General features: G+C 40.6%; 2 protein-coding genes across 7 annotated transcripts in view; one reads left to right on the top strand and one right to left on the bottom strand.

The window, feature by feature from the left end:
* Nucleotides 1-11,161, bottom strand: part of FGD6 (FYVE, RhoGEF and PH domain containing 6) — a 51,482-nt gene extending 40,321 nt beyond the window's left edge. The window contains exon 1 of one of the 2 annotated variants that reach the window (XM_081878195.1): nucleotides 10,865-11,161. In XM_081878195.1, the coding sequence (XP_081734321.1) occupies nucleotides 10,865-10,877 (13 nt within the window). In that variant the 5' untranslated portion in view covers nucleotides 10,878-11,161. The remainder of the gene's footprint in view (nucleotides 1-10,864) is intronic. The other variant, XM_081878194.1, reaches the window with a different exon arrangement.
* A 130-nt stretch (nucleotides 11,162-11,291) lies between these two features.
* Nucleotides 11,292-25,135, top strand: part of VEZT (vezatin, adherens junctions transmembrane protein) — a 35,452-nt gene continuing 21,608 nt past the window's right edge. For 3 of the 5 annotated variants that reach the window (XR_014160613.1, XM_081878238.1, XM_081878236.1), the window contains exons 1-2: nucleotides 11,292-11,452; nucleotides 20,968-21,102. Coding sequence is in view for 4 of the 5 variants with exons in the window: in XM_081878238.1 (XP_081734364.1) it covers nucleotides 11,417-11,452; nucleotides 20,968-21,102 (171 nt within the window). In the remaining variant the exon portion in view is untranslated. Of the gene's footprint in view, nucleotides 11,453-18,037; nucleotides 18,287-20,967; nucleotides 21,103-25,135 lie in introns of those variants that run through there. The other 2 variants (XM_081878237.1, XM_081878239.1) reach the window with 2 other exon arrangements.

Here is a 25,135-nt window from a genome sequence, read left to right as displayed (position 1 = left end):
ATGTGCAACTTGAATAGTGTGTAGCTCACCAGACGAGAACATCCAGTTGGGACTGTGGATAAGCAGGTTCAAATCTCATTCAGTGACAGTTTCACAAGTGATCTCAGGCCAGCCATATACCATGGGTCAAGGAGACCATACTCCCTGGCACAATCACATCCAGTGGTCATGTACCCACCCCATCACATGTGTTCAGCATGTGTGTGATGGGACTTCATGTGCAATGTGATGGATGTAAAATTCTCCATGCAAGGTATTATATTTTTGAAAGTTTTGTGGTAATTTTTTTTTTTAATATTGGAATCTGCCCTGAATACTCTGACAGTAGAGAGGGATGTCTTAAAGCAGGTGGTCTCCAAAGCAAAAGCAAAAAGCTTCAACCACTTATTTTCTCAGCAGCAACTGCAAGCACTGCTGTTTCATTAATTAAATATTAATTTATAGCAGATGATGAAAAAATACAAATAGATTAAAATATTTTAGCTCATTTCTAATTAACGTTCTGAGTAATTTCTGTTGAGGAGTCTAATAAAAAGGTCAAGCACAGACAATGAAAGGCAATGTCATTGTACTAAACACAAGGTTGGATTTACTAAGTTTAATTTATGCTATCCAAACAGTGATATTGCTTCAAAATATAGTCTGGTAGATGTTTTCCTCTAAGTCTGAGCTTCGAAGACAATTTTGTTGAATGTGATCCACCTTCAAGGATCTGAATTATTTCCACATCTAAGCAACTAACCCTGCCATATATTTTATCTTTAATTAATGGATTTGCAGTCTCCATATTCACTGTGATAAACTTATCTGTAGGCGCTGCATAAACTAAAAGTCCCATACCATTTAATCCAGCTATTTATTACAAACTATTCTTACATGCCTTTTGAGGGGAAACAATCTACAGCTTTACCCACTGTAAGAGGAAGACTTTGTGCGTACCCTTCCACTTGCAACACTTAGGCCAACTTAGAATCACTTTAATATATTTTCAATCATTTCTAAGAGGTTGTGAGTCCTCCAACCCCCACAGTTTCATCCCACAAATTTTAACAGTTACCTTCTCTCTATTAATTGTAGAAGTTACCAAGTTTCCTCCTTTGGCATGCGAGAAATTCATTATGACCTGTACGATGAAGTACTTTTTATGACGAATGTCTCCTACCCAGTTCATGGAATTACATCCCTAAAATATTTCTATTCACCTGCTCCATGTCAAAGTCATCCACAACTCATCTGTTAATTTTAAGCTTATCACCAATCACCACCCTGAACTTAGAATGCATTTTTAACATCAGCTAACTTGCCAACTTCATGCTCGGTGATTTCCGTAATGTACGGGGCAAAGAAGTGCAGACACAGTGATCCCTCATCCATCTCTTGAAAGAACATTCATCTTCCAGACCTACTATTTTTCAGTCATAAAACAGCTACATAAATTGCACAGCCTATGGCAGTCTGGAAAACAATTCATATAAAAGACACTATAAACCTATGTCCTTCTTCAGACAACTTTCCAATTATCCTACAGCTTATCAGAACCCACTCCTGAACAGGGGAGGAGCATATGCCTGAGCTGCACAGGACGGGTGCACTCTCGAGGGGTGCGGGGTGCGGAGGTTGCCCTCCCAGGCACAGGATAGCCGCTCGGGTGCATGGAACGGCGCACAAGCCCTGCAGCTGGGGACAGAGCGAGCCGCTGATGGCAGACATTTGGTGCACCACCTGCCCGTGACTCCCAAGCCTCCCCTGAGCTGTCAAAACAAAGGGGGAAGGGGCAAAGCAGCGCATCTCCCCCCTCCCCCCGACGGCTCGGGGTAGGCTTGGGAGTCGCAGGCAGGCGGCGTGCCAAATGTCACTCCTCTTCAGCGAAGACACCCAGGGTGGTCCACCTCTACCACACACCCCTTCCTCTGTCCCTGCTCCTGAACAGCTTTGAGGTGGTGGGTGGGAACAGAAGCAGACAAGGAACAATATGAAGATGTGTGTAGCTTGCAAGAACATGTTTCTCAATGCTCAGGGCAGAAGAGGAAGCTCAGCTCAGAAACTTCTACACCCAGTAACTTCCTAGACTTGTTGCCTTGTAGTTCCTTCCTTCAACCCGAACCAAGTGATGGCACATGAGCTCACTAGTTCGAGAAAGACTACAGATTCAAATCCTAACTGTGTCTTTCCCTTTATGGCTGTACATAAAAGCGAAGCCCTCTCACTAAGATAATTACACATTGTGTTCATACAGATAACATCCTCTCGATTCAGTATAAAAATCCACTTGTGTGTATATTGTGTGAGACTTCAGTGGCTACCATATATCAGTGTACTATTGGTTCATCATAATGTATCTATTAATTTATGGTTTTTAAAACTTTATGCCTCCAATCTCTTCTACCTATTCTAAAATAACTATGTTTTTTCCAATCCAAAGACTAAAAAAAAAAACCACTACACCAAAAGCTTTCATCCTCAAGTTGTCTCAAGTAGCACTCTGGACAGATATTAATTTCTTAAGGATTATCCTCAAACAAAAGTTCACTTTGTGGCTATCAGCAACCAAGCATCTCCCCATCTTGGTTTCCTAGCAATTAAATGGAATAGTCATCTATGATATCACAGAACATCACCTTTTCATAGAAAACCCCTTCATAATTTTTCAGCAGCCTCAGACGTTAATCAACAACCCGTCTCAGACAATTCAATTTAACTCAGGTTGAAACTTGCCTTTTCCTTTATTTATATCATGAGGTGCACTTCCCACACATGTCAAGCGTGAATCATACTCAGCTGGGTTTAATAGGCACAGCCCATCTGCTCACCAAGGCGCTCCAGACTCCTTTAAACAGGATACTCAAATTCTCTTCCAGTCGCTCCTCACAAATGCAGAATCGTCCATAAGTTTTCTGAATAAGAGCTGCTCTTCGTGGACACAAAGAAGAACTTCATGAATGCCTGTCTCAATGGCCTTCTGCCATGCCCTGAACCTCTGCACTTCTCAGACCAACTATATGTCTTTTCTTTTGTTATGCAATACCAAACAGATATTCTGTCTCCTTTCCCTCCCATCATTGACTTTTTTCTTACATAAACTCATATTTTTAAAAAATTCCCTCATTATAAAGGTTATCATTTTGAATCTAAAGAGCACCCGGCAACGTGTAAAAGTGAATACAGCATTTCCACCTTCTCAGTCTTACACTGCAAACCTTTTCTCCCTATTCTGTTTGCTCAGTGCCTGTGATTTTTCCCTCCTTTCAGGTGCACGAGTGTTCAACATAAACACAAAAGGAAATGACTCACAACATCCCGGAAGATAGGAAGCAATCTTTCAAAACATGGGATTGGGGAAGATATATTTTCTAAAACTGTGGCAGTAATTGACATAAATGCATCCCAAGTCCAAAAGGAAAACATTAATTTAAACCCTTAACTTGCTTAACGCCATGATGAAGGAAAACAGGAAAATTGTGAATAGCTTTAAAACGAATACAGAAGAGATGAACAAACAACTTCCTTAATCCGGATGGTGCAGCTGTACCTGAATAAATAGTGGAATTTTTAAAGGATCAAAAGGACACCTTACCCTGCTAATCTAATTTTTTAGCCTTTCAAATAAAAACACTGAAAGAGAGTAATGTTCATCTAGTTGACTTCCTATTTGTAGCATATTGCCCTCATCTGTGGTACTATGAAGAGTTTCTGGTTTTCGAAAACAGAATAAAAACTGTAGTTTAGTGCATTCAGATTAAGAGCTCAAAATTAGGAATTTGTTTTGCAACTGCATCACCAGAACTATATTTCTTCCAAGGCATAGACTCCAACTTCCAGCCTGATCATAAAGATGTTTACTTGGTGGTCCCTTCAATTTGGTACAATAGATGTACAGTCAAATCCTATGCATGTTTACATAGAAGACAGGACATTAAGTTCAGTAGACGTCACTTGCAAATGTGCCTAAGGCTGCAATCCTATGCGCACATACTTGAGAGCAAGTCCCTTGAGTTAATTTCAAGAAAACACACACAAGATCAGAGATCGTTGTAGCTTTTAAAATGACATCGCCACTTTTTATGGACCTGCACCTGAACATTTACGCTCGCAGAACATAAGGCCACATGAGCATATATTTCAAAGCAAAAAATGCATATTAATCTTATACTTGCTGAATATGCTTTGGGGGGCGGGGGGAAATGTGCATCCTCATCCTGATACATTTTTGTCAACCAAAGAAACAAACAAGCCTTCCAACATTTTTTCGTCATAGTGCTCATCCCAAGTCCCTAAATCACTAAATCTGGCAAATTAATTGAGCAAGCACAAAGCCCAATTGCTAGACTTGCTATGTCAGCAATCAGATATGCAGGGACAGTAGCTACACTGCCACACTGTTACAAAATGAGGTTTTAAGATGTTCAACTGGTTCTGCTGCAAAGCTGACATAGTGGGAGGAAGCCCTGCCAACATTCAATATTCTACCTTCTCCAGCCCTAAACCATCCTAACTCAAGTTTATAAATGGGGTTATATTAATTTACACCTTGATTTTAACGTTCACTAAAGGCTATACAGTGGTACCTCAGATTACAGACTCCGCTAACCCAGAAATAGTACCTTGGGTTAGGAACTTTGCTTCAGGATGAGAACAGAAATTGTGCTCTGGCAGCGCGGCAGCAGCAAGAAGCCCCATTAGCTAAAGTGGTACCTCAGGTTAAGAACAGTTTCAGGTTAAGTACGGACCTCCGGAATGAATTATGTACTTAACCTGAGGTACCACTGTATACCTAAACAAATATTCAGTCATGTAGCCAAATTTAGCTTCTATGTAACCATGTCCACTACACACTCTAGGACTCTTGACATATCAAGTGGGGGAAATGCAGGAGATGAAAGCCTACTGAGTGTTTGCCAATAATGTGCATGTTACTTATGAGATCTATTTTATGACCTTCTTCAAGATTGAAATTCTCTCATTCAAGAGCAGACATACTTACCAGAGTGGTCTAGCTGCTAGGAAAACTCCACTGGCTCGTTCAGACTACTCCACTGTTAAAGCTACTCTTTGCCACCCCCAAAATGCAAACAAATCCAGTTGCAAGGAAAAAACCTTGTTTGAGCATCTCCCCAAACCAACCATCACAAATCCTGGAAAATGCTTTGTTAAACTAAACCCAAAACTAACAATAGTCCACATCATCCTAACACTGCTCTGAAAAGAAACTGGCAACTCAGAATTATCAAAGTCTTAGGTACCTACAGAGTTAACATGTACATGCAAGGATTAGCTGTCTTTTTTACACTGTGGAACCCTTTTAACCTTCTCTCAAGCAACACCAAAGCTTCTGTCTCTGATTTAATAGACAGGCCTTAGAAGGTTTCAAAAACATTTCCAACAGATCAATGGAAACATAACACTGCAGATCAATTCGTTTTAATTTTAAGGAGCAGGCCCTGGCTTCACATGTTCCTTCTCTTCCTATGCCAGTTGCTCATGGTGCAATGTTACATCTAGTTAGCTGTAACACAGTTTAGCCCTGCAAACCCTGGTTAACATACGTCTGTGCAGATGCAACAGCCACACCATGGTTACGAGTGTAGGGGGGATGAAAGGGGTGGGGTGGGGAGTTAATGTAGGTGAGGGATGGAGAGCCCTTTCCCATCTCTTTGTGATTAAGATATCACCAGCATTTCTGTGCTAGGTTATTGAGATGTTTTTACCAGCTTTGTAACAGTACCACAAAATGTGGATTGGAATACATTTTGCTGCTTATTTCACAATGCACTTCACTACGTGCAATTTTGTAATCGGGTAACATTGTTGTTCTTCATTCCCAAATTGTTTCTGGTAATAGGAAACTCCCTTCAATTCAATTTGGAACCTGTTGGCATTTACAATATTTATTGGAGAACTATTGGGAAAACCTCAGTTTCCACAGAAATTCCTTCCCAACTGGTAACAATGGCACATGTTTCACGAATGCCTCTTGTCGTATTGCTTGATTTTAAAGGGCCTCTAAAAATGTTCTCATTTTTGCCTAGTTGCTTGCCACCAAGCACAGGTTAGAAAGAACTTCCAAAACACATGTGCCAAATCTCATTTTACATTCTAAAATGTAAAACACCAGATCCATTATAAATCCAAGCTTTGCAAGCAGAACAAATTTTTGTTCTGAACCAGATAGGTACAAACTTTGGCTGCATCACAATTACAAAAACAAACACCTGTGGATGTGTCCCATCAATGCAGGCATTTCCATTTGAACAGCAGAACTTTTGCCCCCCTCTGCCTCCTGTGCATACATACCCTGTGTCCTCCCCAAATCTGGATCCAGAGAGTTGGAGGGATCTGCCAAACAGATTTCTGGGGCATGCACTGAGAGGTGGGTGACATTCCATTGCACAAGTAGAAATCCTTGTGCTGCAGAACATTCACAGAGTGCTATGTTAGATATAACCCTAAGGGTTCAAATACTGAAACATTTATTGATTCAACTCTCTGTCTAATTATTTCATACTTAAAAGTAAATACTATTTGCTTCCAGGAACCTTTTAATCTTGATTAGTCACCTTCCCCCTACCATTTTCTAATTATTAACTTAATTTTAGCACTAGGAATACACCTCCAAGATTATGAGCCATTTTGATCTTGGAATGAAATCTAATTGAGAAGACAGTGCAATTAGCAAAGTATGAACAAAAAAATATGGTGGGTGTCCTAAAGTAACTGCTAAAAAACAGAAAATTATCCAAGTCAGTTACATGTGCACTATTACAGCTTTGGTAACATAAACAATATATTGCCAAATAATTAAAATGCAAACATTAAAATAATTCTGCTCTCAATGATGTGCCAATTAATAAAATTGCAAAGACAGCTGGGTAGTGCGGAGACTTAATGGGTTTAAGGCATTACTCCAAAATGCTTCCACAGACATCTGAGGAGCAACCATGGGACAAGCTGAAATATGTCTACATTTGACCATAGACCGCAATCAGTAATGGAATCCTTCCCATTAAGGAAACATCATAAGTATCCATTATGCCTTATATCTGTTTTTTGATACTTCCATGAAAGGAGCTGATAAGGATGATTTATCTGCCGCTTTCCATTCAATGAAGAGTGTTCTTATTTATGCTGCTCATGAAGGTATAAAGCAGCTATTAACCTAGAGAATGGGCAAACAAAAACATGGATAATGTACCTCTGTTTCACAAACGCTCACCCTTCCCTGAAAAATACCCAGAAATACAATAACTTCTCATTTAAAGGTGAAAAAGGGTTAGGGAATGCCAAGCACTGATGTTGATCAGTTCAAATAAAAGCCTAATTAATGCCTTCCATGCTGTTGATCAGTTCAAATAAAAACCTAATTAATGCCTTCCATGATTAACATATGTGACTAAACTTGTATGATCTTGATTAAGATGGGAGTATACTCTTGAAAAGGAAATAAGTATCGGTGGAATTAGCATTAATAATTCTGGTAATGCCACATAAACAAAATAATGCTCTTATAAATATTGACTGCTATAGTAAAACATGTGTATTTAAGATTGATTTTTACACAAGAGGACAATTCTCCAAACAAAGACTTAAGCTTAGAATTCTACTTTCCTACAGCTCACTCTACCCCGAAACACAATAATTTTGCTGTGTGTTAGAAAACCCCAATGACAGTCTACAAAGTCCAGACCTCACCCAGATAATAAAACTGTGTCACGAAAAGGGCAACAGATAAGAATACCTAGTCATGTGTTCATGTGTGCTCCACTGCTGTAGAGACCTAGTAGCAAGCCATTATAGGTCAATGAAAATTCAGCACTGGATCTGAAGAAAGATTCACAAACCAAATACCCGTACACTTTGGTCACTTTCCATGTCATCCAGAGTATCATGGCTGCTGCAAGCTCTGCAGTTGTTTCCATGTCATTCCTGGAGTTTATCTGTTGCTTTTGTAGGTTGGATGAACTTAATACACACCACAAACACTCTAGCACCTGGGCAGAAGATATAAATGCTCCCAGGTTGGTGTAGGACACTCTTCCCCAAGCCTTTCAGAAATTATGGACTGTAGTTTCCATTATCCCCAATAATGACCATGGCCACCATTGGCCATGCTCGTTGGTGCTGATGGGAGTTGGGAGTTCAACAAAATCTGGAGGCACCAGTCTGGGGGAAGCTGATGTAGGAGCAGCCATGAAGGCTGCAGTAACCATGCTATTGTGGAGAGGTAGCTGTCTGCTATAGCAGAAACAGAGCCTCTTGGCATATTAAAGATGAACAAATATATTATGGATTAATTTTACACATTTACAATGATTCCTATAAAGTGAGAACAAAGAGTGCCTAGATCTCAACAGCTGACCTCAGGTTCCATTGCTTGGCTATGTCACAAAGAAACCATACACACCCTGTTTAGCTACAGCTTACTTCCAGGCAAACATATTTATGATAAGGATACAAATTACTGGTAATTTTGCCAAGTGCCACACAAAACTTGACTAAACAAGGTTATCGATGAAGTTATCAGGATGAGAATGTTTCCTGCGCACACATGGCTTCTTAGACACAAGCTCTATTGAGGTCAATTAGATTTATTTCCAAGTAAGCCTATATATGATTACACTTGAAGGCTGCAATTCTATACACAATTAACTGAGAGTTAATTCAAACTCTCCAAAACCCAGGTGCACTCCAAAACCCAGGTGCAATCCTACCCCCACTCCTACTGGGAGCGGTTAGGATGTGGTGAATCTTAAGTAAATTATTTATCTAGGAGTTATCTACTCCAACTGAGGAAAGGCCTGCTTACTGCCGGTGCAAGTTAAGACAGCCCAAGTTACACTAAGAAAAAGGTGTGTGTCAAGAGTAGGGAATGGGTGGAGTAAGGGAGAAACAGATACACTGCATATTTACCAGCTCCATCCACAGGTATCTTACACCACCAAAACTGCAGATGTTAGTATAGTTACAGGTATGTAGTTGTGTTGGTCTGCCGTAGTCGAAACAAAGTAGTGTGCATGCACACGAAAGCTCATACCAATAACAAACTTAGTTGGTCTCTAATGTGCTACTGGAAGGATGTTAGTATACTGTCACCGCAAAAGGAATGAATACAAGGGCAGACAGTGAAGGTTTACATTGCTTCCTGACCCCACCCAGACCAGAGAGTTAGGATGCAGCCATGGGTGTAGCCAGGATTTTGGGGGAGGGGCAGACCTTTCTGTTGGGGGGGGCAGAACCTCAGATAGTTATGCATTTGTTATTGATTTGGGGGGGTAGCTGCCCCTCTCTGCCCCCCCCACCTTGGCTATGCCCATGGATGCAGCTTAACTTTCACAGGAAATACACTGGTATATCTGCCTAGTAAGAATTGCTCTGCAAGTCCCATGAAATACAATGGAATTTAATTCTGAGCAGATATAGTTAAGAAGCATCCTCATGCACCAACACAAAAATTCCAATTGCCCGTTTCCACAGATGCATGCACACAAACGAATTAAACAATTTTAAAACACAGTACCAATGCCTGCAAACCATTCAAACATGAGCTCCCCACAGTTTTATAATTTTAAACAAAGCTGACTTTGTTTTCCTTAATTGGGGTCATGGCCTAAAATAAAATATGCCTTTGTTTTCTGAATCATGATGGGGTAGCTAGGGTCAACTTTTTTGTTCACCACAGCAAAAACTGAAAGAAAGTTTACTAAAAGACTATCTTCCTAGGACTATTTGTTTATAAAGTGGGAGCTCTAGGCCTGAAGCCATACAGATCGCTTCTCCACAATGTTAGTAACTGAATCAATTTAAAACCACAAGACGACACAGAGTATCAGAAATGCACTCAACAAGTTATGGGTTATTATGAGTTCTATTTAACTTGAAAGCTTGCCACATGTTCGTTCAACACAATAAAAGTCACCTGACCTGTCTGTGTACCTCAGGCAATGGCCAACTACACCTAGCAGAGTTTCTAGGTGTAGAAAAGTACAAGCATTAAAAAGAAGATGACACCTCCTTTCCCCATTAAACCAGTAAGTGTCCTTTGGAGGGGGGGGGGAATTAAGTTTTCTGCTGAATATCTTTCGGGTACCACCTCGTGGTTCTAACAAAGACACCCACCCACCCAAAAAAGAAGGATGGGTGGGAGAGAGAGGGGGGGAAATGAAGATGAATCATTTCCTTGAGTATCTGCAGGCACAAAATAAGGAGGATAGAGTCCAACCATACCAAGCAGGAAACTGGTGCTTTTTAATTTCCTCCCAGTAGTTAGAATCACGAGAAAACAAAGACGGACTTCACAGGACACTACCGGAAAAGCAGTTATAATCCCAAAAAATAAGAGCACCAGATCATGCACTTCTCTCAGGGTACAGACCTCAAGACGAGTATTTCGGAATAGAAAGCTCTCCGAAGGGACTCCGTTGTTGCGTGAGGGGGGGGGCCGCCAAAAACTGATGAGGGGCTTGGGAGAAACCGGGGGGGGGGGTTCAAGTAGAGCTATAGCAACTTCCCAGTAAGTGCTCTTCTCCCACTCCAACTAAGGGGGGAAGGGACATGACACAAAAGACAAGGGGACAGCGGGGTGGGGTGGGGTGGGGGCTGTGAACAAGGACAGCTCGACTTCCAGCCTAGAGGAAGTTTCCCAGAAGACGACCCCCAACCAAGCCTTTCAATGGAAGCAGAGAATGAGTGGAGGCGAGAGGGGGCAAAGGGAGTTTCCTTGCATTGTCTGTATGCCGCCGCGTCTGTGTCTGCTGGGTGTGTGTGTTTCCCCCCTGGTCTTTCCTGCACCTTGACCGGTCGCAGCTGGCTTCGCCGGATGAAGAGAAACTTCTCCGCAACTTTCCTCCGCTCATCCCGTCGAGAAACTCACCGGCTGAACTCATGGTGCCTCCTTCCCACGCGCCTCTCTGCCGCTGCTGCCTGCCTGCCCCTTAACCCGGCGTCCTTTTCTTAAGACATAGCAGCTCCTCTGGAGTCTGCGGAGAGGAAAACAGGCCTCTGCTCAGTCTCAGCGGCTGCCGAAAAATGCGGCTCGTTCCCCCGGCTCCCGCGGAACATCCCCGTCGAGGAGAAGCGAGAGCGGCTCGCACCGAAACGAGCCCCGACAGCGACCAACTCTCCCTATAGGCTTCTCCCACAGCTACAACAAGAAAGCCCCCTAGAGGCCGAGAGCCGCCAGTGCAGGCTTAAAAAGCAGAACCCAAAAAAAAATCTCTGTTCCAAGATAAGCTTCCAATCAGCGGAGCGCTACCTGGCCTGCCTTTCTCAACCCCGCCCCCTCTCTCCTTCGCGGTGGCTGCTGGAAGTCGTAGTTTTCTTACGCCGGCGGTTGGGCCATACGGGGAGATTATATACCGCCCGGGCTCGGCGGACTCGGTTTCCCGTCGTGCCTGGAGGGCAGAAGCACGGATGGCGGAGAAGGATGACACCGGAGTTCGACGACGAAGTGGTGTTTGAGGTAGCGAAAGCGCGGCCTATCGGGGGGGGGTGTTTCTGAGGAGGCCGCAGGCGGAGGAGCCGGCGCCGCGGGTCCTTCACAGCCTCAGGCGGCGGGACGGGGTGCGGCGGCCCCGTGCGTGGACGTTGGGGGTGGGGGGGGCACCTCGCGGGGCCTTCTGCGGGGAGCAGGGCCTGCCACAGAGGGGCCAGGAGGTTCTGAGGTGGTGCTGGTCTTTGAAACCGCCCCCCTGAGAGGGAGGGAGGGTCGCCTTTAAGGCCCAGTCGCAGCACTTGGAGGGCAGCAGCTCAGACAAAAGGGGCTGGCCATCTCGCCACAATCCCATCCGTGCCTGCCAGCCTGGAGCCAGTTCCAGTAGAGTTTAATAATAATAATAATAATAATAATAATAATAATAATAATAATAATAATTTATTATTTATACCCCGCCCATCTAGCTGGCTTTCACCAGCCACTCAATGGCACTTGCTCCCAGGTGAGGGTGCATAAGATCGAAGCCTGCTTTTGTGGGAGGATGAAGGCACCGTCTGCCCCCCAAACCGTGGTTCTCTTTGCCATTTCTGCTCAATAGCCTTTTTATCCAAGGAGCACCCACCAGTCATAGTTGTCGAGGCAGATGGAGGGGGCACCACAACAGGGTGCTGGTTGCCCCCATAGATTCCCCCTGTTCAAATAGCCTGGTTAGTTTTGGCAACAGCCCCCCCCCAGGTTGAAAATGCTGCTTCTCAACGACAAGCTGTCAGATGACAGCTATCCTAGATGCACATGCTGACCTGGCTTTTATTACACAGACCTGGCTGGATGAAGCTGGGAGTGGGGTTAATCTGTCTCAGCTTTGCCCCACCGGGTTTCTCTGTACAGCCAATGCTAGTAACTCAGATATATAACATAATGGCCAACTGGCACCTTAAATCTGTGTACAGCAGCAGGCAAGATCTAGGAGAGGGGTCTGTCCTGATTGCATCTCCTTGACCACATGTCCTCTCCAGCAGCCCACTGGGTTCAAGTGTGCATATCTGAAGATAGGTGGCTGGGGCAGAATAGGGATTCTGCTGATGTACCACCCACCCTGATGTTCAACAGTCTCTCTTCCTGAACTAGCAGGGAAGGTCTTAGGGTTGGCATTCAGGCTGAGGCTTCACTGTCTGGAGTGGATCAGGATTTCATATCTGCCATGCCAACCTTGAGTCTGTCCCAAGTAACTTCTAACTCCTATCCATGCTGCAGGACACACTCTGGATTTGGTTTTTTGCATTGAATTGGATGGTAGTGGTCTTAGAGTGGAGGAACTTCCTTTAGTTCTCTTGTCATGGTCATATCACCACCTTGTGGGGCTTAACCTTGCTGGATCTCAAAGCCTCTGCAGCAATGGGGGACCAATTAATATGGCATGCCAAAGAGCACCAGTAATATTTGAGATTATAATTCAGGGTGGTGGCCCCCTCTACCAGTCAAAGGAACAGAGGATCCTTTTAATAAAGGCAAGAACTATCAGTGAGGGAAAGGGCATAGCAGAGTGAATTCTGACCACTGACCCTCCATTTGTTAACACAAACTCCTAGTGGAGAGGTACTCTTTCTGATTAAAGACAACGTGTTAGTATTAAAGTATAAGGGCTTTTTTGGAAGAAAAAAACACCCCACCCAAAGGTCATAGATCTCACTTTCTGTAAAGCATCTTTGTTTCCACCACCACTGCCAACTTATTTCTAGATTTACAGTCCTTCTAGTAGGATCTAATTCCCCTTTTTGTGGCAGACCAGGCACAATGCAAATACTGTTGTCTATTTCAATAATATTGGTTAGATTAGTAAACTGTAATAATAATAAAAAAAAATGAATCCAGCCTCTTGAAATGTATAAAAGAAAGCACTTTCGTACACTTTCATTAGCATCATAGGCATATAGTGTAGCATGTGTTATTCGTGTATGAGGTTTCTTCCATTAGAAATCCTTGTGGTTTAATTGTAATGGATAAATAGTATTTACCTCTTGAAGCTGCACTGAACAAGAAGTTTCTGGAGTATGCTTTGAAATGGACATCTCCCTTATAAGGAGAGACCACTAAAAGTGTGTGTGTGTGTGTGTAATTTTGTGCTATTTGGGTTTTTCTGCTATATTTTAGTTGGCCCAATAAAGGTATTGCCTAATATGAACTTTGGAAACTGTTTACTTAGAAACATACATGGTGAGCTTGGGGATCAGCCAAACGCCCAGTCACCCAATGGTCTTGAGGTTTTCCTCTTCCTTGCTAGCTAGCTACAAAAACTCTTCACTATTTTGTCTTTAACTGTGTTCCAACCTATCAAACTGCTTCCTTGACCCCCTTCCCAAACAGGAGCTAGTAGTCCCTGCAAAATCCTGAACCAAAGTTCTTTTACATGTTCAAAGAGACTGCTAACAGTCCTATTAAGCTCATTATAATAAGCCATGTTAATTTCTTCTCTTTCAGTTGGTTCATTTTTTGCAGTCATAATTAAATTAAAGTGTTTACTAAGTGTAATCATTTTCAGAAGTGATATTAGATGAGGTTAATGGAAGGGGAGAAACTTCAGTTGGAAAACCAGTTAGTTAAGTATTTCTATTGTTTTACTTGATGGGGGGCGGCAGCTGCCTCCCCTGACCCTCTTGGCTATGCCCATGTATCCATGCAAGCTAGTTGTTATTCTATGCTGTCGTTTCTCAGTACATGATCCTTTTTTATTGGTAGTGTGTTTGATATATCTAAGTGCAAAAGAATAGTTCATACTCTTATCTTTGCTAGAGTATTATTTTATTTATTTATTTATTTGCCCCTCATGTATTATACCTATTCCCTCTATTATTTTGGAATTCATGCATACATTGCACAATTAAGTTGCACGATCTGATGCAGAGAGTTGACTTGCATGCTGTACTAGTGCAGTACAAGCAGTACTAGACTGCTATGTCGCTTTCTAAGTTCAGACATTGGTTGATAGTGGTTTGTGGGAAAGACCTAATGTACTGTACATAACACTGAAGTAAAAAAAAAGAAGCCTTTAGTGTACTTCAATGAGGTGCATGCTTGTCTTCAAAAGTTTTAAAAACACTCTTTAAATTGAGAGTACCATCCAAAAGTAATATATATATAGCTGATCCATTAATTTGCAAGTCTCGCTGACTTTCATAAGGCTTCCTTCCAGATAAATTGGTGTAGCTTCAGATTTTCTGGAAAGCTACATGTGTATCTATTTAATTTAGAAACAAACTTTGATTAGGTTTAACTGTGGCAGTTTCAAGACGTGTGGTTTGTTGCACTAATAAATCATTGCTACTGGTGGAATTGCTGTTGACGTTCTACCCTATCTGGGCTTTTTTCTGGATGCTCATTCCTCTCTGTTTCATCTACACCAGTGGGCATAACATAACTGCCTGTGGTGGAAAAGCAGAAAGTCCAATGAGTGTCAAGTTGGAAAACTGAATTCAAACAATCCTTTAAAAAAATAAATACATAAAAATCAATTAATTACCATGAAGCACCTATTCATTTAAGCACAGTTGCCCAATGCTAGTTATGCAATGCCAAAAAACAAAAGATTTTAATTTTTTTTAAGATTGGAAGTATTAATTGGGGGTGATGGCAGATGCTAAAATAGCAGAGACTAGAAAGGGATTTTTCCTAGATTTTAAAATTAGTTTTATTTTGTAATTTCACCATAAAAATCTTTCATTTCAGCACTATTTTCTAATATTTTAAAAAGATATAGCTGGAGAAGCATTTTAGTTCTAATTAAAAGATCAATTAAAAATTAAATGTTTAGAAAATGGTATCAACTGCAAAGGTTAGTAAATGTGTGTGATGTAATCAGCTCTGATATGTCACTGCCAAAACCATGACTCTTAAATGTACAGAAGTGTAATGCTACACCTGTGGAGATTATTACATTCCACACACACCCCACACTTTATCTTCACCAAAAAGCCAAGAAGCAATATACTTTTCCAACTATCTTAAAAAAGTCAGGCTTTCTGTGTAAGAAAAATGGAGAATTGTAAAAAAAACACACCACATAAGTGGATGATAATATGTGGACTTCTTCACTTTCCTCCCAGTAAAATGTGAATGAACAAGAGGGTGATTCCGCACTAAATTCCTAGTGTAGAAGCAACCCCTCCAGGAAGTGGAGAATGGAATTGGCATGTATGAGGAAAGAAAATGCATATGCTTGCAGCATGTTCCTAGTTTCTAGCCCACGGAGATGAGCTATAATGTCTGAATTGAGCCCTTGGTATAAGATCCTAAATTCTGGCCCCCAAACGATTGATGAGATGCAAGTGCAAACTGCTCTTGCAGTTATTGAAAAAAATTACAAACTGTGAAGTGAATTCAATATCTAATAATTTTCTATTTTAAATGTGACTTATTCCCATATATTCAGTTGACTTCATGCTGTTTCATATTTTTCAAGTTTGAAATACATATCCATTGCAATAGCAAACTGGCAAGTGGAATAAAAAAAAATGGCAGTCTTAATGACCTGGTGCAATTCTTTTATGAAAGGTTCTCATTAGCTTTAAAGGGTTTCCTTACTGTAACCACATCTTTTTTGTAATTTATTCATGAAGCCTGTGCTGTTACTAGAAGCACTGTTTATGAACACTCAGTTGTACTGTATTTTCCTTCATGTTATTCACTGTATACTTGTTGGAGATATGAAGCATTCAGTATGGAACTGAGACGCTTGAGGCACCAGAATGAAACATGGTTGGCAAAACACTTTATATTATCCTTATACTTCTTTTGTGTGAACTTTGATACCTAATAATTTTCCTGTGTGTGTGTTTTATTGTTGTTCATATTAATGACATAATTTTAAATGCCTTCTCATTTACTTAGTAACTGTTAGCTTCCATTAAGAAAAGGCTAATATTCAAGTTACTCTGAAATACTAAAGCTTGATATAAAAGTTAGAGGACAAGGCCTTTCAAATAACTTAGCTGTAACTTTTCCTTATGCTGCTATGACAACTATTTTAGTAAGTTTTAATGAAAGCCTCTTGCTTTCTCCTTAGTTTGATTTTGAAGGAATTGGGCAAGTCCACCCCCCCTTCATATATTTTCTACTGCCTGTAAGAATTTTTATTCTGGTCTAATGGCATTTAATTGAAGTTTTAGATATTTGATATTTTACTGTGTTTGATGCTTTAATTTGTTGGAAGCTGCCCAGAGTGGCTGGGACAACTCAGTCAGATGGGCAGCATATAAATTAGTAGTAGTAGTGGTAGTAGTAGTAGTCATCAAAATTGGAATGAACTGGTTAGTCCAGAATTTCTGAGAAGAAGAAAAGAAGAGTTTGGATATCCTGCTTTATCACTACCCTTGGGAGTCTCAAAGCGGCTAACATTCTCCTTTCCCTTCCTCCCCCACAACAAACACTCTGTGAGGTGAGTGGGGCTGAGAGATTTCAGAGAAGTGTGACTGGCCCAAGGTCACCCAGCAGCTGCATGTGGAGGAGCGGGGATGCGAACCCGGTTCACCAGATTAGGAGTCTATCGCTCTTAACCACTACACCACACTGGCTCTCAAAGAAGCTGAGTAGCTTGGCAGTTTTTTTTTAAATACAGGGGAATTTTTGACAGACTTAATTTTTATAATCCTTAATTATTTGACATATTAAGGTGGCTAGCAAATTTCTGAATGACATACAGTAAGATGAACACTTTTCTATCTTAACTGAATCAATGAAACATTTTTATTATAAACTAATTGTTGTAAAGTTAAAAGTAGCCATTTTTATAGATCCACAGGATGAAAATTGTGTTATACACTCTTCTGCTGCATCAATCCATATGCAACTGAAATAGTATAGGACAAGGGAAAGATTAATGCTATTAAGGTGTGAAACATAATCCTATCAGTGCTCAGAAATCTTTTTAGTAGGCTAAATAGGCTTAACCAAAAAGAAGCATACTGTATACATTTTTTCTATTTATTTTACAAGTTGCCCTTTTCTTTGCAAATACTTGTTCCAGTTTGATGTCAGCCTTCTGAATGTCAGTAACCAAAACTTAAACCAGTGTGTACAATTAGACATGAAAATGCAAATATAAAGGTTAAAGTATAAATATTAGAATGACTATTCTATTGGAATACTAAAGGAATCATGTCCTGTACTGTTCATCATCAAATGTGTGGAGTAAAATCAAGAAAGAAATTGGAATCCATCAAATTAAATGGTCTTAAAGTCTTGTCTTTAATTTGATAGCATTGAGTCTGGCTGTGAGGCAGTTTTGGAAGACAGAAGGTTTTCATTTGAAAAATGTGAGAATCTGAAGGGAGCAGGAGCACAACCTTTACATAGGGGGAAATAGCTTTTATATTTATAAATAATGTACCTTTCTAGAATCCCTGTCTTCAAGATGCAATTTATGAGTAATTGGCTAGATGATAAGCAGGCCAAGATGATTATGAGCCAAGGGACTATGACTAAGACATTTAAATTCAGTAGCTTGGCAAGTCTTTGCAAAGGATTCTATATAATATTGATGTGCATTATTTCTTTTAAGCAGTAGCTTCCTAAAAGCCTTTTAAAATCCATCAACTGATTGTCGGTTCCTCCTATCATACAGTAACAGAAGAAATTGCAGAGTCTTAGTGAGTTGCTGCTGACTGCTTCTGATGATGCTAGGAAAATGCGCCTGTGTGAGAGCACAGGTGCAGTTTTTCTGACCGATGCTCATTTTCTGCTCCAGTCATCCTGGAGAGGCAAGTAGAAAGAAATGAGGAGGTGGAGGAAATTCTCTCAGATGCACTGCAAGTGTATTTGAGAAAGAGGTGGAATCATATTTTCCAGGAGACAAGGAATGCACTGCCTGTAAGTCTTTTATTCCTCTAATCACTGCACCTCAGAATAAACTTGGCTGACTTTTGTTTTAGGCATTAGTAGAGTTTGCACTTTAGTAGTTGAGAGGGATAAAATTTGAGAGAGAAAGACGTTCCAAGATGTTGTTGGGAGTGTCATCTGTTGTTTATATTCTGGTTCATTATATACTAGATTTGCTGTGGTTTAAAGCAAGAATATTATTGTTTACTAATCTAAAGGAGGTTTTTAAGTTTCACTGTTAATGTGGTTAAGAGTTAATAAAAGGTTAGATCCAGAGGAGATATCATAGGGTGGGAGAGGGAGGAAACCTGAGAGATACTAATGGAGAAAGTCTTAGTCATTTCCTTTATAATGCATCAGCAGAAATTACAGAGGTGTGGCTTTGATTTTAGAAATACTGTAATGAATTGGATGATTACTCAAATTTGTGTCTTAGTTTCAATTTCACTCATTAAAACAGGTAAACAGTGGTAGCTATGCATAGTATGACAAGGGAATTGATGAAAGATAAGTTAAATCTTTCTAAATTTTGGTGTTTCTTTCAGAAACTTCTCTGCTATTTGTTGTCTTGAATTTTTTTTAATCTTTGTGGTATCTAGTTCAGTTCAGTAAAAATACATTAGATCTTTTCAGTAAAATTAGCCAAGTAGTTGCTAAGAGTCTGGGGCATGCATTATTATTAATTAGATTATTTACAGCATTCACCCTGATACACTGTGTTTATTAATACTTCACTTACCACTACACTATCCATGTACAGGCAGGTTCAGTGGAAAGATAGGGGCTAGTTTCAGGGTTCTTTATACATATATGCTAGGTATGTACCTGAAAGCTGTAGAGATAAAAGCTTCAAGTTGCACTTCATATTGAGCAGTTGGCGCTTTCTGAGGGAAACCCCCCTCCTTCCAATCAGGACACAGCCTTGAAAGGAGAAGACTATTTCATTTTGAGGAGACTGTAGTAGTGCTTCATGTTACCAGATTGACATTGCTTGAGTTCAAAAGCACTTAGCATCACTGGGTGTGTGGAGGAACTGTGGCTGAGAAGAAACTTCTTAGCCTAGAAGTGGGGAACGTATGTTCCTCCAGATGATGTTGACTCCAGCTCCCTTCAGCCTGAATCAGCACAGCCAATGGTAAGTGATAATGGGCTTGTAGATCAACCACATTTAAGGCCGCCAGTTTCCCACTGCTGTATATGACTCTTTCCATTGTTGTAGGGTATGGCTAGAAGAGTTGACCTTTCAGCTGTTGGAGCTTTGAACTATAGCTTCAGCAGGGAGGAGACTGGGTTCAGTTGATTCCTCCTAGCTGTGTCTCTTACTGTTGTACTTATATGTAAAGGAGTCAGGCTCTTTGTTGTTCCCTTAGGCTTAGGACCTTAAGCTACCTGCTTACTACAGTAACCAATAGCAAAGTGAAAGCTTACTACTGTAATACTAAGCAGCATTTGTCTGATTCATTTTGGTAGTTGGAAACACAACTATTTGATGGTAATAGAAACATTGTTTTAATTTCTAACTAGAACATTGTAGCCAAATAATTGGCTATTTAGTTCAAATTCTTATGTTAAATTCAGCTCTCGTCTTGTTCTCTAAACCTAACAATCCTTTGTCTCCTAGATCTGATTACCAGTGGTGCTCACATCTCCTTTGCTTATCTGTTTCTTACTTCACATAACCTATGAAATCTTCTGTCCTGAAGCCATATGTGTAGTTTTGCTCCCTCCCATTCCTGTTCCCCTAAGTTGCCTCCTAAAGCGCTCTCTGCCTTCACTACCTACTGTATTTTTCCCTTGGGTTTTTCAGCCTATTGTTCGCTCTCACTTCCTTCACCTCTCATGATTCTTGGCTAGGTTCCCAGCCTGCTCATCTCTCCTGTTTCTTCTTCCTGCCTAAAAAGCATCCAGCCACTTTAAAGTTTTAATGCTCTATCTTATTGTCTTGTATTTTCCTTGGGCATCTGTTTTTACCAGCTACTGTTGCTAAAGTTTCTGTCCCTCAGGTTATTTCCCCCTTTTTTTCAACAACCTCCTTCTCTGGTGTCAGACTTACCTGATTCTGAGCTGTCCAGTTTTCCAGGATTTCTTCCTATTCACCTTTTTTGTTATGAGACTGCCTCCCATAACTCCTCTTTAGTAGCCCTTGCGTGACACTTTTCTCTTTCCTTGCAGAAACTCGACTACCAGTATTCTGTTGACAACTTCATTCCTTGAGTAGTTTAAACGTTTGTGAACATTCATTGATACCACATTTGCTCAGCTGGAAGCTTAGCAGTAAATCCCCTAACACACTATAATGTAGAACAGACTGTTTATAATTGGTCCAGAACAGGTTAATTAAGTTTTTTCATGTTATGAGGAAGTTTGGTTGGACTTTGGCTGGAGGAAAACAAGAATACTAAAGTGGGAGCAACTGGGCAAAAGTTCATACCCTTTCAAACATCTTTGGGACATCTTTGTTAATTTTGTTATTGATTAGTTTTGTGGTTTTATTGTCTTATTTCAGTATAATTTGTAGTTACCTTGATTGTTTAAATTGTGGTATTTTTAACATCTGCCCTGAGACTATTCAGTGAAGGGTGGGCTATAAATAAAAATAATGAATGCATGTTGAACTCAGAATACTTCAGATAAACAAATCAATTAATTATACCTTTAATTTTTTATTTTAGAATTCGCCACTTTATCAGTACTTACAGGACATAGGACATACTGATTTTGAAGTATGCTCACCATTGGTACAAAAGCCGGAAGAATGTACATTCGAAGAGGGGCAAAAAGACATGGAGACAGTTGCAATTCAGAACGTAAGTACTCAATTTGGTAATTCAACAGCTACATAATCTATCAAATGAAAATCCCAGCCTTTATTTAAAAATGACTCCCTTCATAATGTGTATCCTTTGTCTGCATTTCAGTGGTATTGAATACCGTGCATTATTGTGCACTGTTTATTATTAACAGTTTATTATTGTGCAGAGGTATTCCTGCCTTTGCATCCCTTGTGCAAGTTGTCCAGATGTTGTTTTTAAGAGGCAGCTGGAGTCAGGTGATGGTCAGGGTTTTCTCCCCACCACCCCTTACATACATCAGTAAGATCCTACACTTGCTCTCCCCACTTTGTAGTCATGGTATCACTTTATTTTAGTCCTAATTACTGTACTTATTTAATGTTGTCATACAAATAGTTTGAGTTCCCTAAAAGCAGTCCAGATTCATCCACTGTGTTCTTTGTCAGTTCCCCCCCGCCCCAACCCACGCTCTTTTACATCATGCAGCCTAGAGGAGAGGGGGATGATATGGATTATAGTTAATAGCTTAATGTCTGTTGCATATTGAAGATTTAAAAAAAGCAAGATGAACTTACTTTAACCCAGCATGGTAAATCATTATTTTAACCTTTTCCTTTAGTTTGCATTAGATTTCATATAATAAGTGTACCACTCAAATTTCACAGGTTTTTAATTGAATAAATATTCTAAATACTGTTGAATTTGTTCAGTATTACTTTCCCCCTCCAGAAACATGTCTCATTCTGATCTGGCTCAGAATCCAATTATAATAATGAAAGCTGAACACTGACCAGTTTCACTATAGCAGAGGAAGAAGCATCTCTTTTCCTGATTAACTGGGGGATTAAGGAACATGCTAGGACTCATTTGCCAGTGATCAGTCACTTGTACAGTAGTATGTAGAGTATGCATATGGTCATGCATGCTTTTGTTCAGAAGAAAACACAGCAATCTTAACATAGTATATCAAAGCCTGGAATCCACCCTAGACTGCTCAGAAGTGAGTGTTTTAATGAAGATTGAGTGTCTAAAAAAAAAAAGGTTTCAGAGAATCTTAAGTTTCCTGACTCCCATACAAGGCAACCCTATGTATATTTGCTCAGAAGTAAGTTTGAGTCCAATGGGACTTAATTCTAAGTATGTGTGTGTGGAATTGCACCCTTAGTTAAGAATGCTAAAGTTAAATAAAATATCGGCAGAACTTCTAAAACTAGTAATCTGTATCTTGCGTGACATTGTAAGGAAAAGGAAAAATGTGTGGGTGGTGGTGGGGGGAGTCAATGGAAAATGGAACCTGAAGTTCAGGTCCTTTTCCCATGTCAGCTGGGGCCTCATTTGTAGGGGCTTGGGGTGCAGGAAGAGAGGAACTGCACTTTGCAGTTCATCCATATAATCTGCTGAGCTCTCACTGTGTCTCATTGTCCCTCCATATTAACACATTGGACAAAGATGGAGCTAGCAGCTGCTGCCCCATCCAGAGCATTCAGGTACCTTCTTAGTGCAAGGTTCTTCCTGTGCAATCTGTGTTCATTTTTCAGGCAGTTTATCCTGTACTTTTGACAATAAACCCCGCTAGGGAAAAGAACCCCCGCATGCTGCTGCTCATTTTGTTTCAAAAATGCAGTGTAATGAATTGTTTGCTAGCAATGTATGCTAAGCACTATGAACTTGTATAAGGCTAGCACTGGTCACATGCTGGAAACTCATCTATTTTTATGTCATCTCTTCATCTTTAGCACCTAGCTGGAACATGCTTGGCCCAGTTATTTCTGCCTCTCTCTGTTCTTCATAATGGCGAGTTCTTTCAATGGCCATTATCCATCTATATGCTAAATGAAATCATGGAGGCTAAGACTCTGCAGGCCAGAGGCCTTTCTACTGTCCCAAAGGGGAAGGAAATGAAAAACCAGTTGGCAAAATTTGATGATCATATTCTGAAAAACATGGTGTTTTTACTCAGCTATGGTCATGGCATGATGTAATAGAATTGTTAATAGCCAGTGGCCTCATTCACATCACAGTAAATCATAATTAAAATTGTTTAAAATAGTTCAATGGGATTGAGCAGCATGAAATTGCAGGTGCTTTGCTCCTCCCATGCTGCTGCCATGCTATATAGGAAACAAGCCATAGTTTGCCTTGCCATTATGTTCAAAGCCAGGCTGGTGGTTTGTTTCCCCCAAACAGTAAATCATAGTAAACCTCCTAGGTGTAGCTGCAGCAGAACTAAGGGTGAAGCACTTGCATTTTCAACAGCATGCATCAACATGCAGCTCATTCACACTAAGCCAGGGATAGGGAACCTGTGGCCCTCCAGGTGTTGCTGGACTCCCATCAGCCCCAGCCAGCAAACCTAGTGGTCAGAGATGGTGGAAGTGGTCCAGCAAGATCTGGAGGGCTGCATTAATCCATCATTTATTTAAAACTATGGTTTAACATGTCTTGCAAACCAGGTCAATGAGTCCAACATAATGAGTCCACAATGAGACCAAAAATAAAAGTTCTTAGTGTCTATTTTAGTTCTTTTACTTCTGCTTCTGAGATTTCTCTACCACTCTGCACTAAATCTGCTGAAGAACACTGATTCATTGTCAGCATTGTACTAACGGCAGAACTATACATTATGTTCCCTATCCCATGTTTCCTACAGTATGCTAATGCAGAAGTCCTTGGTGGGCTGTTCAACTCTTCATCCAGATCTAATTTTACCCTACAAATGCATAATGTCCAGTTTTTCAACTGTTTCCCCACCCCTCCCCAGCTGGGCTCAGAGACTAGAAGTCTTGTTTGTCTCTGCGAAGGTGAGGCGGAGATGACCTGGGGGAGGCATGTGGAGGGAGAATTGGCAGTCAGAAGGTTGTATACTGTTTCTTCTGTCCTCACCTGCAGATGCCTGAACCTTGCAGGCATGTATTTCAGAAACTTGTGTCTTGCTTAAATAAAAACCTAGTGCTTGCATAAAGAGAACACCTTTGTAATTGGGGACCTCTGCTGGAATTGAGGAACTTGGATTCTTTATTTTCTGCCCTCATTTGCATGTGATTGTGGAAAATGGCTTGGTTTAAACTTTACTGTTCAATATAACCACTTCTATTATTATTATTATTATTACTCTTCATATGTAGATCTCAGGGCAATTCACAGCATAAAAATTCAAGATAAAAACGCAAAATACATAATAAAAACAAGGGGGGAAACCCATCACACCCACCCACAATTATCTTCAGATGATAATTGCAGTTCTGGCACCATTTTTTGGCAGAATTGTAGCTTGTGGTTTTAAATCTGTGAGAAACCTTTCAAATAGAGGAGGGCAACCAAGATGACCAAGGGTCTGGAAACTAAGCCTTACAAAGAGCGCTTGAAGGAGCTGAGTATGTTTAGCCTGAGAGGAGATATGATAGCCATAGTCAAATATCTTAAGGGCTGTCACATGGAAGAGGGAGCATGCTTGTTTTCTCCTGCTCTGGAGGGTAGGACTTGAGGCAATGGCTTCAAGTTACAAGAAAGGAGATTCCAACTAAACATTTGGAAAAACTTTCTGACAGTAAGAGCTGTTTGGCAGTGGAACAAACTCCCACAAGAGGTAGTGGACTCTCCTTCCTTGGAGGTTTTTAAGTAGAGGTTGGATGACTACTCTGTCATGGATGCTCTAGCTGAGATTCCTGCATTGCAGGGGTTGGACTAGATGACCCCTGGGTCCCTTCCAACTCTTAAAATTCTATGATTCTATATTTCCTACATTTTTGCAATTCAGAATCATCATTTTAGGCCTTCCTTTTCTAATGGGGTAGAAATGAAATATATATTTAGCATACTCTAAATATATATTTAGCTGTGAATTAGAAGCCTAGAAACACTAAAATTAGAAGTGAACAGTAGTTCCTATATTTACCAGGAAACTCAGCAGGCTACTTCCTTTTCATCCTCTAGTATTGCTGATGACTACTCTACATATACTAAAAATAACTTATTACAAAAAAATCATATTTTGTAATAATCATTTTCATCTCAAGTGTTGCTGATTAAAATGATTCCATGTTGAGTA

The sequence above is a fragment of the Podarcis erhardii genome (genome assembly GCF_964252035.2).
Source record: "Podarcis erhardii genome assembly, chromosome: 10".
Classification (NCBI taxonomy): Eukaryota; Metazoa; Chordata; class Lepidosauria; order Squamata; family Lacertidae; genus Podarcis; species Podarcis erhardii.
The sequence above is the reverse complement of the archived record's forward strand: the minus strand, read 5'-3'. Positions and strand labels throughout refer to the sequence as shown.